The sequence below is a fragment of the Balaenoptera musculus genome, chromosome 5 (genome assembly GCF_009873245.2).
Source record: "Balaenoptera musculus isolate JJ_BM4_2016_0621 chromosome 5, mBalMus1.pri.v3, whole genome shotgun sequence".
NCBI lineage: Eukaryota > Metazoa > Chordata > Mammalia > Artiodactyla > Balaenopteridae > Balaenoptera > Balaenoptera musculus.
The window spans coordinates 34,905,434-34,923,746 of NC_045789.1; the positions used below are offsets into that span (position 1 = coordinate 34,905,434).

General features: G+C 41.6%; 1 protein-coding gene across 12 annotated transcripts in view; it reads left to right on the top strand.

The window, feature by feature from the left end:
* The window catches only part of TRIM2 (tripartite motif containing 2), a 121,222-nt gene that overhangs the window by 81,585 nt on the left and 21,324 nt on the right, over window positions 1-18,313 (top strand). For 11 of the 12 annotated variants that reach the window (XM_036852433.1, XM_036852434.1, XM_036852438.1 and 8 more), the window contains 3 exons: window positions 544-1,267; window positions 16,060-16,163; window positions 16,406-16,573. In XM_036852433.1, the coding sequence (XP_036708328.1) occupies window positions 544-1,267; window positions 16,060-16,163; window positions 16,406-16,573 (996 nt within the window). The remainder of the gene's footprint in view (window positions 1-543; window positions 1,268-16,059; window positions 16,164-16,405; window positions 16,574-18,313) is intronic. The other variant, XM_036852441.1, reaches the window with a different exon arrangement.

Here is an 18,313-nt window from a genome sequence, read left to right on the forward strand (position 1 = left end):
AGGATTTAGGGTTAAATTGGATTGTTTTCCTTCCTTAATTATAATGTCTAATAGTCTCTTAATTGCTCTCTCACCCACACCAACCTGTTAGTCAACTTCAGAGAGAACCCTGACTGCAGCCTTTGTTTAACTCTGCATGTCCCATCACAAAACCAGGGATGAAAGCTTCCGATATTCAGGTGTGGAGTTTTCATTTGTCTGGTTTCTGTTCCTTTAGGTGGTGACAGGGAAACTTTGGACATTAGACAAAGATACTGAATACTGAATAAAATTTCAGATCTCAGGCATAGCAATCTGGCTGCCAAGCTGTCGGTGACGTTTCTGCTTGCGCCTATCCAAGACACATGACCCCATAAATATGTGTGTGGGAGAGACAGGCGAGGAGGAAGGGAAAGAGTAGGAGCTGGTAAGACGATTTAGGATTCAGCGTGAGACCGGGGTTCCCTGGGTTAAACTGAACACCCCCTGCCGGGGGCCAAGCGCGCGGGCAGGTGCGGGCGCGGGCGCCCTGGGAAGAGCTCACCCGGCTTGGTTTCCCCGCAGGTCCTCCAGTCGCAGCTGGATACTCTGCTTGAGGGGCAGGAGAGTATCAAGAGCTGCAGCAGCTTCACGGCGCAGGCCCTCAACCATGGCACGGAGACGGAGGTGCTGCTTGTGAAGAAGCAGATGAGCGAGAAGCTGAACGAACTGGCGGACCAGGATTTCCCGCTGCACCCGCGAGAAAACGACCAGCTGGACTTCCTCGTGGAGACCGAGGGGCTCAAGAAGTCCATCCACAACCTCGGAACGATTTTAACCACCAACGCCGTCGCCTCCGAGACGGTGGCCACGGGCGAGGGGCTGCGGCAGACCATCATCGGGCAGCCCATGTCCGTTACCATAACAACCAAGGACAAAGATGGCGAGCTGTGCAAAACGGGCAACGCCTACATCACGGCGGAGCTGAGCACTCCCGACGGCAGCGTGGCGGACGGGGAGATCCTGGACAACAAGAACGGCACGTACGAGTTCCTGTACACAGTACAGAAGGAGGGCGACTTCACCCTGTCCCTGCGGCTCTACGACCAGCACATCCGCGGCAGCCCGTTTAAGCTGAAGGTGATCCGGTCGGCGGACGTGTCCCCCACCACCGAGGGCGTGAAGAGGCGCGTGAAGTCCCCGGGGAGCGGCCATGTGAAACAGAAGGCGGTGAAGAGACCCGCCAGCATGTACAGCACCGGGAAACGAAAAGAGAATCCCATCGAAGACGATCTGATCTTCCGAGTGGGTAAGGGGGAGGCGGCGCTGCACCTGAATTCTGAGCTTTGCTTTGGTTAAGGGGTGACTGGGGAAGTGTTGCAAATTGCAGCTTTGCAGGTCACAACTAAGGCTGACGGTGCTGGGAGATAGGCGTGTATTTTATTAGGTGAGCTCATGCAGTCTCCTTCTCAGGAGATTTTATGATGTATTTTCCCCTCCTCCTCCCTCATCCCTCCTTCTTTCCTTCTCCCTCCCCCCCACCCCGCCTCTCTCCCGTTCTTACCCCCTCTTCCTCCTCCTCCTTAACACACAAGTGCTGCATATTCATTATGGAAAATTAGAAACTGAAAATAAGCAAAAGAGAATTAGAAAAATCACAGCACTCATAATCTGGACTTATTTTTTTTTGGTAGCAGTTTTTTTTTTTTACTTTTTATTTTATATTGGAGTATAGGTGATTAACAATGTTGTGTTAGTTTCAAGTGTACAGCAAAGTGATTCAGTTATACATATACATGTATCTATTGTTTTTCAGATTCTTTTCCCATTTAGGTTGTTACCTAATACTAAGTAGAGTTCCCTGTGCTATTTTAAATATAGCACTGTGTACATAATCTGGACATTTTAAAGGAAATGTTGGCAACCTTCCCCTCCCCCCCCCCGTGGGAATGTCTAGAGTACTCCTGCCTAACCCCAAGGCAGAGAGATACTCCTACCACATAAGTTCACGCATCTCTCTGGAATCTTCCAGCGTGGGCTATAACTGTGGGCAGAGGGTCTGATGCCTCCCTGTCACTGCGTCCTCATTGTAAGGGCTGGGGGTGAGGGACATGGGGCATTGCAAGTTGTCATGTCCAGTCGCCTGTAGCTGGAGAGCAGCCCCGAAGAGGAAGGGGTGGGTGGAAACCTGGAGAATGGAATGGGGTTGGGGCGGAAGCAAGAAGGCTTAGGATGAGCCGCGAGATTTGGGAATGCAAATAGCCCTTCCCTTGTCAGATTTATTGCGTCAGATTTTTTGAAGCTGTTTATTTTCTCAATAGAAAGCAAACTAAATGTAAACAACCAACAATTTGATAATTCTTTTTTTAAATTTATTTATTTTTTGGCTGTTCCACACGGCATGTGCGATCTTAGTTCCCTGACAGGGATCGAACCCATGCCCCCTGCAGTGGAAGCATGGAGTCTTAACCCCTGGACTGCCAGGGAAGTCCCCACAATTTGATAATTCTTAAGAAAAAAGTCTGCATGTTAGCTACCATATCCAAAAGTGGCTCCAGCCTGCTTCTCTTTCTGCTTCTTCAGTTCTACAATGCAGTATCTCTAAAAGGGTGCTGCGAGGTATGTTCACTGACACATGTAGAAAAACAATTCTGTGGTTCAGAGAGACTGGGGAAAGCTTAGCTTAAGTGAAGGAATCAGATTTTTTTTTTTTTTTTTTACTGTAGTGCCTTTAGAATCTGTTGATGTGCACAGTTTTTTGTTTGTTCGTTTGTTTTACTGCCACACTGGCAGTCTCAAAGGCAGTGGAGGGATAACAGGCAGCACTTCCAAACTTGTCTGACCATAGAATTTTTTCCATGGAACGTCTTGGGAAAATAAGGCTCCTTGGAGCATTCTTGGGCAAAAGCTACTCCATTATATTCATTTCTCTTTATTATTTAGTATTCTATACTATTTATTATTCTTTAGGGTGAATCTTCGTAAAGACCATGATATGGCAAGTAAACTCTCCGTTCAGGGTGTGGAGACCCTCGTGCATTCACTGGCCATTTATGCAGTGTGGGTACAGAAGCCATTGAGACACCTGCCAAGGTAGAGTGGGTGGGCTGCGCCAGGCGCACGATTGGAGCCTCCCAGGCCTGCCACTCCGGTTCTACCACTTATTTCAACCTTGACCAGGTCTCTCAGCTTCCCTGGCCTTCAGTTTCCATGTCCATAAAAGGAAAAGATAAAAATATCAGCTTCTCAGGACTCAGTTCCAAGCTTAATGCCTGGCATGTAGGAGGAGCTAAATAAAGAGAACGATTGTTTTTGCACATGCTATTAAGGCTGTTAGGTGTTCCCTGCTGCCTTTTCTTCTAAAACAATTGACCTTGCTGCTCCCCATTGATCTGCACTAAGAACAAATTCAGTCTCGCATTTAGAATCTCCCCTCCCCCAGCCAAGTGACCCCAGTCCACTTCCCAGGCAGTGTGCAGAGTGGAAAAAGGCCCAGATCTGGGTCTGATTCTGATTCTCCTTGCCAACTGACAACTGGCTTGCCCCTTCTTAACCTGGTTTCTTCCTCCGTAAAATAAAGGGAATGAAATATTACCTAATTCTTAAGGTTGCTGTGGGGGAGAAATGAGAAGGAATTCGTATAATACGGCTGGTACTTGCCTATGTACAGTAACTGCTCAGTTAATGGTGGCAATCATTTTACTATTGTTATTATTATCAATCATCACCCTTCCACCTGTGATTCTCACCTGAGAAAAGAGATATATCTCTTAGGGTGTTTTTCCCCCAACTATATTTATTCTGAATGCCTAGCTCCCACCCTAGAGGGACGGGGATACACTCTTCTCCCCTCCTGCCCATTGAGAAATGCAGCCATAGTGATTCACTGGCACTGGTGGGAAGGTGTTTAAATGTTGAAGCATTTGTAAAATGCTTAGAACGGTACCTGGCATACGGCACTAGGTCCAGGTTTATTAATGCCGGAGCTGCCATAACAAAATAGCACAGACTGGCGACTTAAACAACGGAAATTTATTTTCTCACAGTTCTGGAGGCTGGAAGTCCAAGCTCAAGGTGGCGGCAAGGTTGGTTTCTTGGGAGGCCTCTCTTCTTGGCTTGCAGATGGCTGCCTTCTGGCTGCTTTGCCCTCCCATGGTTGCCCCTCTGTGCACGCACACCCCTGGTGTTTCTTCCTCTTCTTAGAAAGACACCAGTCATGTTGGATTAGGGCCTCACCCTAATGGCCTTATTTTAAGTTAATCACCTTTAAAGATCTTAACTCCAAATACAGTTACATTCTGAGATACTGGAGGTTGGGACTGGACTTCAACATGAATTTTGTGGAGATACAGTTCAGCTTATAACAGATGCTAAACACCTCAGGTATGTAAGAGCAGCAAGGGAGATGGGTCTTACTTATCCATTCCTCTTTAACTTTATGAATCTAATCCAGAGTCTAGTCAAAAGATACCACCATTATGCAGTAATATAGCTCATAAAACATTGCTGGGTGATGGGAATACAGAGATGAAAGAAATGAGATCTTTTCCCTCTAGGAACTTAACAGAGGTTTGGGGTGACAGATGTGTGATCTACTAATAGCATGGATTAGGAGAAGGAATTTAAACCAGATGTGAAGGACCAGTACAACTTATCCAAGTTGAAATGGCATCCTGGGCAAGGGACCAGTGTGGAGGACAAAGGCAAGGGGAAGAGGAGTGAACGTGATTAATGTTTTAGGGGGGACACATCCATGAGAAGATGCAGGGGGAACAAAGGTCAGAGGGGTGGAAAGTGGTGGGGGCACTGGGGAGAGGAGCTGGACAGGTGAGTGTTGGAGTCCACAGCTCCTTGAACACCCTCTATGCTTTCACACCTGGGCACTTCCATCCGTGAATTCTTTCCCCAGTTTTATCCTTCCCTCAAGTCCCACCTTCTCTTTTCGAATCCACTGTGGTGGATTATTATTTCTGCTGAGGTCTTATTTCCTGATGATATTACGCATTACCTGAAGTCAAAGATGACATCTTTAATCATTTATAATCCTCAAACCACAAGAACACTTTGCCTAAGTACTTTGCCTATTTGAATCGAATCAAGTCATGACTTACTGCATGATTTAACTTGCTGCTCACCACTGTCAGATTCCAGTTTTGAAGCCCAGGGACACACAGACCAGGCAACAAAGCACTAAGCTCAAGGGCAATCATCACATGTATTCCCATGCACAGAGCTGTGCTAGGCAATATTAGACAAACAGTACTGGCCTTCTAAGAACCTGTCTTTTCAAAATCTATACTGTTGGCTACATATGGGGAGAGTTTATGTAAATAATTAGAAGAGTTCAGCTTTCTGTTACAGTTATAGCTTTGTTTTAGGACTCTATGTTTGTCTGTACTGTACAGTCAGGTTGTTAGGTGGTTGTTCCATGATACTGGAACATTCATGATTAGAACAGTTCCCCCTCTGCATGTATTGAAGTCAGAATTCATTCAAATCCAACTACACACATAAGCTGGCAACTGGGGTTCTGCTGTTCCCTCAACTGGTCCCACATACTGAGCTTCTTGAGGCACTGATTTCATGTTGTAAGCTACATAGTTTTCATAAAACATGTATTAGGATTCATTTAACCACCCTAAATAACGTGTGTTAATTTTGTGTATTTGTGAAAGGGAGCCATCACTTTCTGGGCGATATAAAGGATTTTCAGGGGTAATTTTGACTCACATTTTCACCTTCCTCCCCGATTATCCAGCCCCGTAGTTAGATGGGCCCCTGCTGTTTGAGCTCCTACTATGTGCCTCATACGTGGCTGGGTCCTGGTATAATGGGAGGGGTGAGATTCTGACCCTGACCTAGAGGAGGCCATAGTCTGGAAGGGGACAAGTGTGTGACAAATGTGGTACCTTCAGTATGCGTGCCTTCAGAGCTGGGGTGGGGTGGGGGAGGAGGCTGGCAAGCAGCAGGGAGTTAAGGAAGGATCTAGAGATGACATCTAAACCTAAGCTGGCTTTGAAAGAGAAAGAGTCAGTCAGATGAAAGGAGGAAAAGGGAGATTCAGATGAAGGGAAAGAAGATGAGAAACTAAGTAGTTTCGAGGAACTGTAAATGATTCCATTACCTGGAGTGTTAAGCGAAGTAAGATAGCAGAGAAGAGGTTCTGTTTCCTTGAAAAGGAGCTGAGACTTTGTTCTGTACACCTATGTTTCCCATAAAGCACTTGAATTCCTTGGGGTGCTTGGTAAAAATGAGAATTCCTGAATTCCATACTGCATTTACAGAATCAGAATCTCTGGGGGAGGGACCAGGAATCTGCATTCTACCAGCTCCACGATGCTTCTGCACACTGAGGTTTGAGAACCATGTGGGTGATGGGGAGGCACTGAACAGTGTAATGCAATGTAGCGACTTGCTGAGACATTGATTTTTAGAGAGGCTGGGGACATTATAGGGGATCTACTGACAATGTCCCCCGGGAAGCAGGGAGCTGCTTCCTGTTGCAGTAGTCCATGTGAGCTGTTACAAGTGCCAGAATTAAGAGTGATGCGGTGGAGTAGAGAGGACGTGGCAGATTTATAACACGCTTAGGAGGGAGAGCGCAGGACTTGAGGACCAAATTGAACTTCCAGCTGTTTGACTTGAGTGATGTAGGGGGGATGTAGTGAATGGTTAAAGCTGTGGCCTCGGAGGCTACACAGCCTTGGGTTCCAACCCCAACACTGCCACTTTCCTACCCATACAGTTGGGGAAGTTACTTCACCTCCAGTTGCCCCTCTCCAGCCCTCCACCTCTGGTAACCCCAAGTCTGATCTCTTTTCTGAGTTTGGTTTTTTGTTTTTTGGTTTTTTTTAGACTCCACATATAAGTGAGATCGTACAGTATTTGTCATTTTCTGTCTGACTTATTTCACTTAGCATAATACATTCAAGGTCCACCCATGTTGTTGCAAATGGTAGGATTTTTCTCCCTTTTATGGCTGAATAATGTTCATACATGCACACACACACACACACACACACACACACGGCCCACAACTTCCTTATCCATTCATCCATCGATGGACACTTAGGTTGTTTCCATGTCTTGGCTGTTGTAAATAGTGCTGCTGTGAACATGGGGGTGCATGTATCTTTCGAGTTAGGGTTTTTGTTTCCTATGCAAAAATACCCAGAAGTGGAATAGCTGGATCATATGGTAGCTCTATTTTTAATTTTCAAAGGTCCCTTATACTGTTTTCCATAGCGGCTGTACCAATTTACCATCCCACCAACAGTGCACAAGGACCAACAGTCCACATCCATGCCAGCATTTTTTATCTCTTGTCTTTTTCTTTTTCTTTTTTTTCTTCTTGTCTTTTTCTTGATGGCCCTTCTCACAGGCATGAGGTGGTATCTTGTTGTGGTTTTAATTTGCATTTCCCTAATTACTAGTGACGTTGAGCATCTTTTCACGTGGCCTTTGGTGAATCTTCTTTGGAAAAATGACTATTCTGGTCCTTTTCCCATTTTTTAATTGGGTTATTTAGTTTTCTGCTACTGAATTGTATGAATTCTTTATGTATTTTAGATATTAACCCCTTATCAGATATATGGTGTGCAAATATTTTTTCCCATCCTGTAGGTTGTCTTTTCACATTATTTTTATAAATTTATTTTATTTTATTTTTGGGTGCATTGGGTCTTCATTGCTGCACGTGGGCTTTCTCTAGTTGCGGTGAGCCGGGTCTACTCTTGTTGTGGTGTGCAGGCTTCTCACTGCAGTGGCTTCTCTTGTTTGGAGCACGGGATATAAGCACGTGGGCTTCAGTAGCTGCGGGTCATGGGCTCTAGAACACGGGCTCAGTAGTTGTGGCACACGGGCTTAGTTGCTCCACGGCATGTGGGATCTTCCCGGACCAGGGATTGAACCCATGTCCCCTGCATTGGCAGGCGGATTCTTAACCACTGCACCACCAGGGAAGTCCTTTTCACATTATTGATGGTTTCTTTTGCTCATTGACAGAAGTGTTTTAGTTTGGTGTAGTCCCACTTGTTTATTTTTGCTTTCCTTGCTTGTGGTTTAGGTGTCATATCCAAAAAATCGTTACCAGAGCTCAAGTCAAGGAACTCTATTCCTGTTTAATTCTAGGAAGAAATTAAACCTGGTTTCAGGTCTTATATTTAATCCATTTCAAGTTAATTTTTGTCAGTAGTGTAAGACAGGGGTCCAGTTTCGTTCTTTTATGTGAATATTCAATTATCCTAGTACCAAGTTTTTTCTCGCTTGAGTATTCTTGGCTCCCTTGTGAAAATATTAGTTGACTGTATATATTTGGGTAATTTTCTTGGCTCTTGATTCTGTTCCATGGGTCTGTTTGTTTTTATGCCAGTACCATACTGTTTTGATTACTATAGGCTTATATTATAGCTTGAAATCAGGGAGTGTGATGCCTCCCTGCTTTGTTCTTTCTCAGAATTTCTTTGGCTCTTCAGGGTCTTTTGTGGTTCCATATAAATTTTAGGAATGTTATTTCTACTTCTGTAAAAATTGCCATTGGAATCTTGATAGGAATTTCATTGAATCTATAGATGGCTTTTGGTAGTATTAACATTTTAACAATATTAATTCTTCCAGTCCATGAACACAGAATACCTTTCCACTTATTTGTGTCTTTTTCAATTTCTTTCATCAATATCTTGTAGTTTTCAGAGTAGAGATCTTTCACAAACTCCTTGGTTAAATTTATTCTTAAGTATTTTATTGTTTTTGATGCTATTATCAGGGAGATCAACATCTTTGTTTCTTTTTCAGAAAATTCATTGTTAGCGTATAGAAACGCTACTGAACTTTGTATGTTAATTTTGTATCTGCATCTTTACTGAATTCATTGAAATCAGCCATGGTGGTAGCATTTACACAATAGAAACGGGCCAATGCTACAAATCAGAACTCCTCCCCCAGCCCTACAGCCCCTGCCCCTCAAGAGCCAAATTACCAGGACAACATATAATCATCCTTAGCTTTGAAGGAATGGAGGCTCAGGAGAGCTCAGGAAGGAACCCAAGCCACCTGTGACTCTGATGCCCCTGCCTTTTCAATTGCACGACGATTCCTCTTCATCTAAAATGTCCTTTAACTACTGTGGTTTTCCAAAGTTGAGATATATGACATCTCCCACACCTGAAAACATAATGCATGCCCACTGTGAATGAGTTATTGTCTTACTCTAATACTGAATTGCAAAACAGTCCTGAAGGAGTGTAAGGAAGTGGCTTAGGGCATCTGTTGATTCCTTGAAACACAGGGATTATTTTTCCCTGCACTGTCAGAGTTTGCTGACTAGAAGTCATGAGCAGGTTTTGTCAGCTACTAAAAAAAAATCATTGAACAAAGGGGAAGCCTGAAGAGGTGGGAAGGAGTGAAAGAATTACAGATGAATTGTTTCAAATTATGCAATTCATCCACCATACCTTAATGAATCCTTGGGATGTGTTGAATGAACCGTTCATTTGTACTCTAGATCAGTGTGCTCTCTTGTCATATCAAATGGATGTGTAAAATCACTTAGCATGAGTTCAGAGGCTTTACAGGAAGGTATATTTTTTGCCCCTCTTCCCTGCCTCATCTCTGCAAACCATCACCTTCCCTCCTTAAAAGGAAAGGAGAGCATGCTAATTTGGCATCTGAGGTCATTATAGGAACCCTGTCCCCACCCCTTGAGAATCTCATCCTTGGAAACTCCTCTTGCATTTCAAATGTAAAAAGATGCCACTGTTATTTACCGAGTGTCATGCACTGCGCTGTGTTGTAGGATGCAACAGAGAACAGGACAGATGTTGCCTCATACCCCAGGGAGCTCATAGTTTAGTGAGGGAGGCAGTGAACCAGTTAAAATGGAGTTTTCTGAAAGATTTAATGGAGAAAGCATGATCCATGTGAACCCAAAGGGTAATTATCCTCACCTCAGAAACCTGATATCCTAATGTCCAATTAGAAGCAATGGGTGTATTTAAAAAATATATAAAGGGTCGGGAGAATCAGGTTTTATTCTTTGCTCTGTCTCTTTCCTACCTTTGTGATATGCCTAGCTTCAATTTCTCATCTATAAAATGGAATGATAATATTTGTCCTGCTAACTCTTGGGGTTGTTATAGTGAGCGCACAAGAGAATGTATATGAAAGTGCTGTAAATATTACTGAACACTTCCTTTTCCCATGATGTAATGTGGGTTGTAATTTACTCAGTCATTAATAATTCATTTAGGGACCCATTCATTCAGCAAACATACATTAAACACGTACTTGGTTAAAGATCAGCAAACATACATTAAACACGTACTTGGTTAAAGATCCTGTGTTAGACCCTATGTTTGGCTCAATTTCATCCTCTTGCATTATCCCATTCTAAGTATCTAGTTTCATTTAGCATTAATTTTCTTACTAAGTTGGAGTGGGGGTGAGAGAAATTTACAGTTATTGATCCCCTATTTCAATCCAGGGACCTTACTTCTGTCATCTTCCTGGAGGCAAGGGCAGGAGCACAGATGAGAAGCTGTTGGTTTGAAAATTCATTCTGTGCTTCATAGGCTAGTTTAAAATCTGGGATGTCTGGGGAAAACAAGTATAATTATCTTATGGAATTGTTGTCAAATTGTTTATAATTACTTTTAAAACTCACATTACTCATTTTACTAGCCAAAATCTAACCATCAAGTGAAATCTTTTACATCAGAATAGACAGGAAAAGATTTTATAACTACTGTATGTTTTATGTTACATTTATATTTGTTATGAAAGAACTAGTTTTCATTATTTAGAATACTTTGTGGAGGGTGGGGAAATTTTCTATAGACTAAATAGTATTTACTAAATATTTTAAAGAGGGACTCATGACCCCAAATTATTTCTAACTTCTGGAATTTCTGTTTATTTTATTTTGGTCGCAAGACACTTTTATTTTGGTCCCAAGACACTTTACAAACACTTGGACTTTGGGCATTTCAGCATAATGATACTATGCTGTAGTTCTGCATCATTACTTAACATTAAGATCTTTCTAGTTTAACTGCTAGTAAAAATAGTCAGCATTAATTGTCCCTCAAGAGTATGCTGGTAGATTTCCTTTAATCCTTAGGAGTAACACTATGTTCCTGCTGTACTTAAAAAAACACAAATAAAGTTTTTTGTAAAAAAAAAGAAAAATGATGATCAATAGCTCTGACAGGACAAAAGATGCTCATAAGAATCAAATGTTGGGAATAAACCTACCTAAGGAGACAAAAGACCTGTATGCAGAAAATTATAAGACACTGATGAAAGAAATTAAAGACGATACAAATAGATGGAGAGATATACCATGTTCTTGGATTGGAAGAATCAACATTGTGAAAATGACTGTACTACCCAAAGCAATCTACAGATTCAATGCAATCCCTATCAAACTACCACTGGCATTTTTCACAGAACTAGAACAAAAAATTTCACAATTTGTATGGAAACACAAAAGACCCCGAATAGCCAAAGCAATCTTGAGAACGAAAAATGGAGCTGGGGGAATCAGGCTCCCTGACTTCAGACTATACTACAAAGCTTCAGTAATCAAGACAGTTTGGTACTGGCACAAAAACAGAAATATAGATCAATGGAACAGGATAGAAAGCCCAGAGATAAACACACACACATATGGTCACCTTATCTTTGATAAAGGAGGCAAGCATATACAGTGGAGAAAAGACAGCCTCTTCAATAAGTGGTGCTGGGAAAATTGGACAGCTACATGTAAAAGTATGAAATTAGAACACTCCCTGACACCATGCACAAAAATAAACTCCAAATGGATTAAAGACCTAAGTGTAAGGCCAGACACTATCAAACTCTTAGAGGAAAACATAGGCAGAACACTCTATGACATACATCACAGCAAGATTCTTTTTGACCCAGCTCCCAGAGAAATGGAAATAAGAACACAAATAAACAAATGGGACCTAATGAAACTTAAAAGCTTTTGCACAGCAAAGGAAACCATAAACAAGACCAAAAGACAACCATCAGAATGGGAGAAAATATTTGCAAATGAAGCAACTGACAAAGGATTAATCTCCAAGATTTACAAGCAGCTCATGCAGCTCAATAACAAAAAAACGAACAACCCAATCCAAAAATGGGCAGAAGACCTAAATAGACATTTCTCCAAAGAAGATATACAGATGGCCTACAGACACATGAAAGAATGCTCAACATCATTAATCATTAGAGAAATGCAAATCAAAACTACAATGAGATATCATCTCACACCGGTCAGAATGGCCATCATCAAAAAATCTAGAAACAATAAATGCTGGAGAGGGTGTGGAGGAAAGGGAACACTCTTGCACTGTTGGTGGGAATGTAAATTGATACAGCCACTATGGAGAACAGTATGGAGGTTCCTTAAAAAACTACAAATAGAACTACCATACGACCCAGCAATCCCACTACTGGGTATATACCCTGAGAAAACCATAGGTCAAAAAGTGTCATGTACCACAATGTTCATTGCAGCTCTATTTACAATAGCCAGGACCTGGAAGCAACCTAAATGTCCATCGACAGATGAATGGATAAAGAAGATGTGGCACATATATACAATGGAATATTACTCAGCCATAAAAAGAAATGAAATGGAGGTATTTGTAATGAGGTGGATGGAGTTAGAGTCTGTCATACAGAGTGAAGTAAGTCAGAAAGAGAAAAACAAATACAGTATGCTAACACATATATACGGAATCTAAGGAAAAAAAAAAAAAGGCCATGAAGAACCTAGTGGCAAGACGGGAATAAAGACACAGACCTACTTGAGAATGGACTTGAGGATATGGGGAGGGGGTGGGGTGAGATGGGACAGGGTAAGAGAGTGTCATGGACATATATACACTACCAAATGTAAAATAGATAGCTAGTGGGAAGCAGCCGCATAGCACAGGGAGATCAGCTCGGTGCTTTGTGACCACCTAGAGGGGTGGGATGGGGAGGGTGGGAGGGAGGGAGATGCAAGACGGAAGAGTAATGGGAACCTATTGTATATGTATAACTGATTCACTTTGTTATAAAGCAGAAGCTAACACACTATTGTAAGGCAATTATACTTCAATAAAGATGTTTAAAGAAAAAAAAAAAAAAAAAAAAAAAAAAAAGAATCAAATGTTGTTACGAAAATGCCAACCCCAGCTATTTGGAAACCGAGCCCTGTGGCTTAAAGAGAAAGATTTTTTAAAACAAGTATAAAATTTAAATGGCAATGCCTGTTGCATCTAGCTCTTTCAAAAGTATGTAAGCAATCTGGGACTAACAGATGTGCCTCCAACCCTGTGATTTTTTTATTTACCTGTGGGGCAGCAGACTCAAGCTCTAGTTGACTTGAGACCAAGAATAACAGGGGGGCCAACACGTCGGCCTGGAGCTTGGAGGGGGTTGGAGAACCTCCCGCCAGCAGTGTGGTCCTCTGCAATGCAGGTGTGTTGCTCTCATGGCAGGTACTGAGCATCCTCACATTCATTTCACACTGGGCAGAATCTTCCTTCTCCTTGGTCCAAGTGGTACTGATACAGAGTCCAACTAAATGTCTTCCCAAGTTTTAAAATTATACCCCCAAGTACAATTCTTTCCCATTTATACTGACACTCAAAAATGTGTGTTTATTTCTGCAGAGAAAAAAAAAGTGCTAGTATTTTTTGCTCATATATTTTCCTTCCTTCAGCATCACCTCTATTTTTTCCAAAGGACAATTAAATCTCTTTGACTAAGGCACCCCTGAACTTCTACTAAAGCACGTGTCTCCATTTTTCCTTTCATTTCAAAACTCAACTGCTGCTGCCTGCAGAGCCTTCTCTGAATAGAATAGGCTTTGTCCTTAGCAGGATGGACCAAAGTTTAAATAGAAGAGGGCAGCAGGCAGGTTTAAGGACAGCAAACCAATGCTCATGTACTCTGTGCAGATGCTTCTTACTCCCCTCCCCGTTTTCAGTATTTCTTTCCCCTGCCTGTATGTCCTCTGAGCCATGGGTGCACTTCCAATTTTACAAAAGCAGGATCTAGAACAGCCTGGGTTTTTCTTTACGGTCAATTCTTCTCCAGTCTCACTGGTAGGACTCTTTTTTATTATGTTTCTTTATTTGGTCCTCAGTTCTTCATCCCGCTAATAATTTCCATGCTTCTATTTATCAACCTGTTTTTTTTTTCTTTTTTTTTGGCTGTGTTGGGTCTTTGTTGCTGCGCGCAGGTTTTTTCAAGTTGCGGCGAGCGGGGGCTACTCTTCATTGCGGTACGTGGGCTTCTCACTGTGGTGGCTTCTCTTGTTGCTGAGCACAGGCTCTAGGCGTGCGCGCTTCAGTAGTTGTGGCTTGCGGGCTCTAGAGCACAGGCTCAGCATCTGTGGCACACGGGCTTAGTTACTCCGCGGCATGTGGGATCTTCCCGGACCAGGGCTCAAACCCATGTCCCCTGCATTGGCAGGTGGGTTCTTAACCACTGCGCCACCAGGGAAGCCCTTTATCAACGTTTTTGATGAATTAAGTTTTTATTCTTGAGAGACCTGGCCTTGCCCCCACTACCTTTTAAAAAGTATTTATAAACTGAGCATTTTAGAAGAATTGTTTCTTTTCCTGGTCCTTCGGTTTTGCTGTACCTGTTAACCAGGTGTTACTCAGACATCAGAAGGAATGACCAAAAGCTAATACAAAGTGGGCACATACCTCCTTCAGGGGCCAACCACCCCTTTCCCTGCCACCCACCAACAGATGCCAACACACCATTTTTAGAGTGTTAGCTGATCCCATGGACTTGAATACTATAGGGATTCTGTGCAGATCAGGTATAAAGATCATCTCTGCTGAAACATCTGAAATAAAGTAGAATCGTTTGTCCTGCAACCTAGAAGACATTCTTTTGAGGATCTGGATCTCAGAGTTTTGTTTCATGTTAGGAAGAGATAGAGAGGCGGAGAGTCATCTTGTTAGGGTCCAGGATCTCAATAAAGCAACTACCCTGTAGGTCTGGTGAGAACAAGGTGATAAGATGGTCCACCCAGCAGTTCTGTTGTTGATTTTGTTCTGAGTTTAATTACATCGCAGTTTTACTTCCTAAATGCAAAAACCAGTTTCAGAAGAGCCTACCTGTTCCTAAGCAGTCTAAGCATGAGCTTGACATTGGTCATCGGCAGCATATCTTTTCTACTCTTTCCTGAGGCCCTGCATTGACCTCTAAAAACAAATATCAAGTTGCTATTTTGAATATGAATGAAATGATAAAACTGAGGCATAGCGCTGCCTCCAACTATGAAAGTTTAAACCTCCTTCCTGGTCATTTCTGAGCAAAGTTCCTTCTGTTAATATTTGCATGGTCTTATTAAAATAAGTTATAAACACTTCATTTGAAACAAAAACAAACATCTGTTAACTGTAGTCACCTTAGCTTTATTTTTTCTCCTGCTTCATCTCTTCCATAAGAAACTCTAGAAGGATGAGAGTATGACTTGGATTAATTAATTTTCTTTTGCCTTTCTTATTTATTTAATCTAGAAAACATGGTCAGGATATCTTTTACAAGAAAGATACACAGCTTATGAGATACCGAGTCTTTGAAAATAAATCACTCCAGTGTATGAAAATCAGTCCGCTAGTTTTATAACATCTCTGACCTTATGATTTGTTAAAAGTGCTGGAAGTCAAGTGTCCAGGTGTCTAAGAGCTGCTGAGTGAGAGGGTGGGATTTTGGCACAGCTCTCAAATAAGGCCCGCTCCCAGAAAGTGTCCTCAATTGTAACATTAGTTTTTATAATTGTGTCTTTGTGAAATCTAAATATATTTTAATCATGTTAATATGCAACTATAGTTTAATAAGAGAAGATTGGTATTTTCACCCCAAAAGGTGATTTTGCAAAGACTTTACAGAATTGGTCTGGAAGAGAAGTTTAGTAGAATATGGATTAAGTCAGGGGAGGGGTTCCTCTTTTTTTTTTAAGTGTAATTTAAAAAAACATTACATTCTCAGGCTACCTATAGAAGACTGAATGTTCTCTTGCCGAAACTGAGAAATCTAACTCTCTATTGTTTAATTTTCTGTGGTTTTATCGTTTATTTTTAGGAACCAAAGGAAGAAATAAAGGGGAATTTACAAATCTTCAAGGGGTAGCAGCATCTACAAATGGGAAGATATTAATTGCAGACAGTAACAACCAGTGCGTGCAGGTATGGCCCCTAATTGTATACCTTTAACCACTTACACTGATAAATAGATAGACCTGCATAGTTTCCTACTTAAGACTTAAGATGCAAGGAAAGAAAGGGAAGCTTATGATGTGTGTATAGACTTTTCTTCAAATAGAGTTTGCATGTTCTGACCTGTAGTACTTATGACAGATGTTCTTGCCTGTCTTTCCCACTCATTTCTATGCTAGTTCACATTCCAATGAATGTAATTTGTTTTCCAGATATTTTCCAATGATGGACAGTTCAAAAGTCGTTTTGGCATACGAGGACGCTCTCCCGGGCAGCTGCAGCGGCCCACGGGAGTAGCTTTGCATCCCAGTGGGGACATAATCATTGCAGATTATGATAATAAGTGGGTTAGCATCTTCTCATCAGATGGGAAGTTTAAGGTAAGATTAACTACAACTGGCCAGTTGAGAGAAGGGACAGGAAATACAAGATGAAATTGTCTTTTTCTTTGGATCTCAGATCCAATAAAATATTCAGTTTTTCATATGTAAAGACATCTTGACTTCATTACATCTAAGTTTAATGAAGTGAGAGTCACAATGACATTGTCATAAATCTACTCATGTATAACCTAAATGTGGCTTCATTTTATAAAGCAATTAGTTTGCTCAGTTGCTTTCTTTTATACATTTTTAAAAATATTCTTTTCCATTATAATTTATCCCAGGGGATTAGATATAGTTCCCTGTGCTATACAGTAAGACCTTGTTGTTTATCCATTCTAAATGTAACAGTTTGCATCTACTAACTCCAAGCTCCCAGTACATCCCTCTCCCTCCCCCGCTCCTTCTTGGCAACCGCAAGTCTGTTCTCTATGTCTGTGAGTCTGTTTCTGTTTCATAGATAGGTTCATTTGTGCCATATTTCAGATTCCATATATAAGTGATATATGGTATTTGTCTTTCTCTTTCTGAATTACTTCACTTAGTATGATAATCTCTAGTTACGTCCATGTTGCTGCAGATGGCATTATTTTGTTCTTTTTAATGGCTGAGTGGTATTTTATTGTATATATGTACCACATCTTCTTTATCCATTCATCTGTCAATGGACATTTAGTTTGTTTCCATGTCTTGGCTATTGTGAGTAGTGCTGGTATGAACATAGGGGTGCATGTGTCTTTTTGAATTATAGTTTTGTCTGGGTATATGCCCAGGAGTGGGATTGCAGGATCATATGGTAGTTCTATTTTTAGTTTTCTGAGGAACCTCCATACTGTTTTCCATAGTGGCTGCACCAATTTACATTCCCACCAACAGTGTAGGAGGGTTCCTTTTTCTCCACACCCTCTCCAGCATTTGTTCTTTGTAGACTTTTTAATGATGGCCGTTCTGACCAGTGTGAGGTGGTACCTCATTGCAGTTTTGATTTGCATTTCTCTAATAATTAGTGATGTTGAGCGTCTTTTCATGTGCCTACTGGCCATGTGTATGTCTTCTTTGGAGAAATGTCTATTAAGTTCTTCTGTGCATTTTTTTATTGGGTTGTTTGGTTTTTTGTTGTTGAGTTGTATGAGTTGTTTGTATATTTTGGAGATTAAGCCCTTGTCAGTCACATCATTTGCAAATATTGATATTTTCTCCCATTCTGTAGGTTGTCTTTTTGGTTTTTTTGTGGGTTTTTTATTTTTTTTTATAGTTTCCTTTGCTGTGCAAACAGCTTGTAAGTTTGATTAGGTCCCATTTGTTTATTTCTGTTTTTATTTCTATTGCCTTGGGAGACTGACCTAAGAAAACATTGGCACGATTTATGTCAGAGAATGTTTTGCCTGTGCTCTCTTCTAGGAGTTTTATGGTGTCATGTCTTACATTTAAGTCTTTAAGCCATTTTGAGTTTATTTTTGTGTATGGTGTGAGGGTGTGTTCCAACTTCATTGACTTACATGTGACTGTCCAACTTTCCCAGCACCACTTGCTGAAGAGACTTTTTCCCATTTTATACTCTTGCCTCCTTTGTTGAAGATTAATTGACTGTAGGTGTGTGGGTTTATTTCTGGGCTCTCTATTCTGTTCCATTGATCCATATGTCTGTTTTTGTACCAGTACCACACTGTCTTGATTACTGTAGCTTTGTAGTATTGTCTGAAGTCTGGGAGAGTTATGCATCCTGCTTTGTTTTTT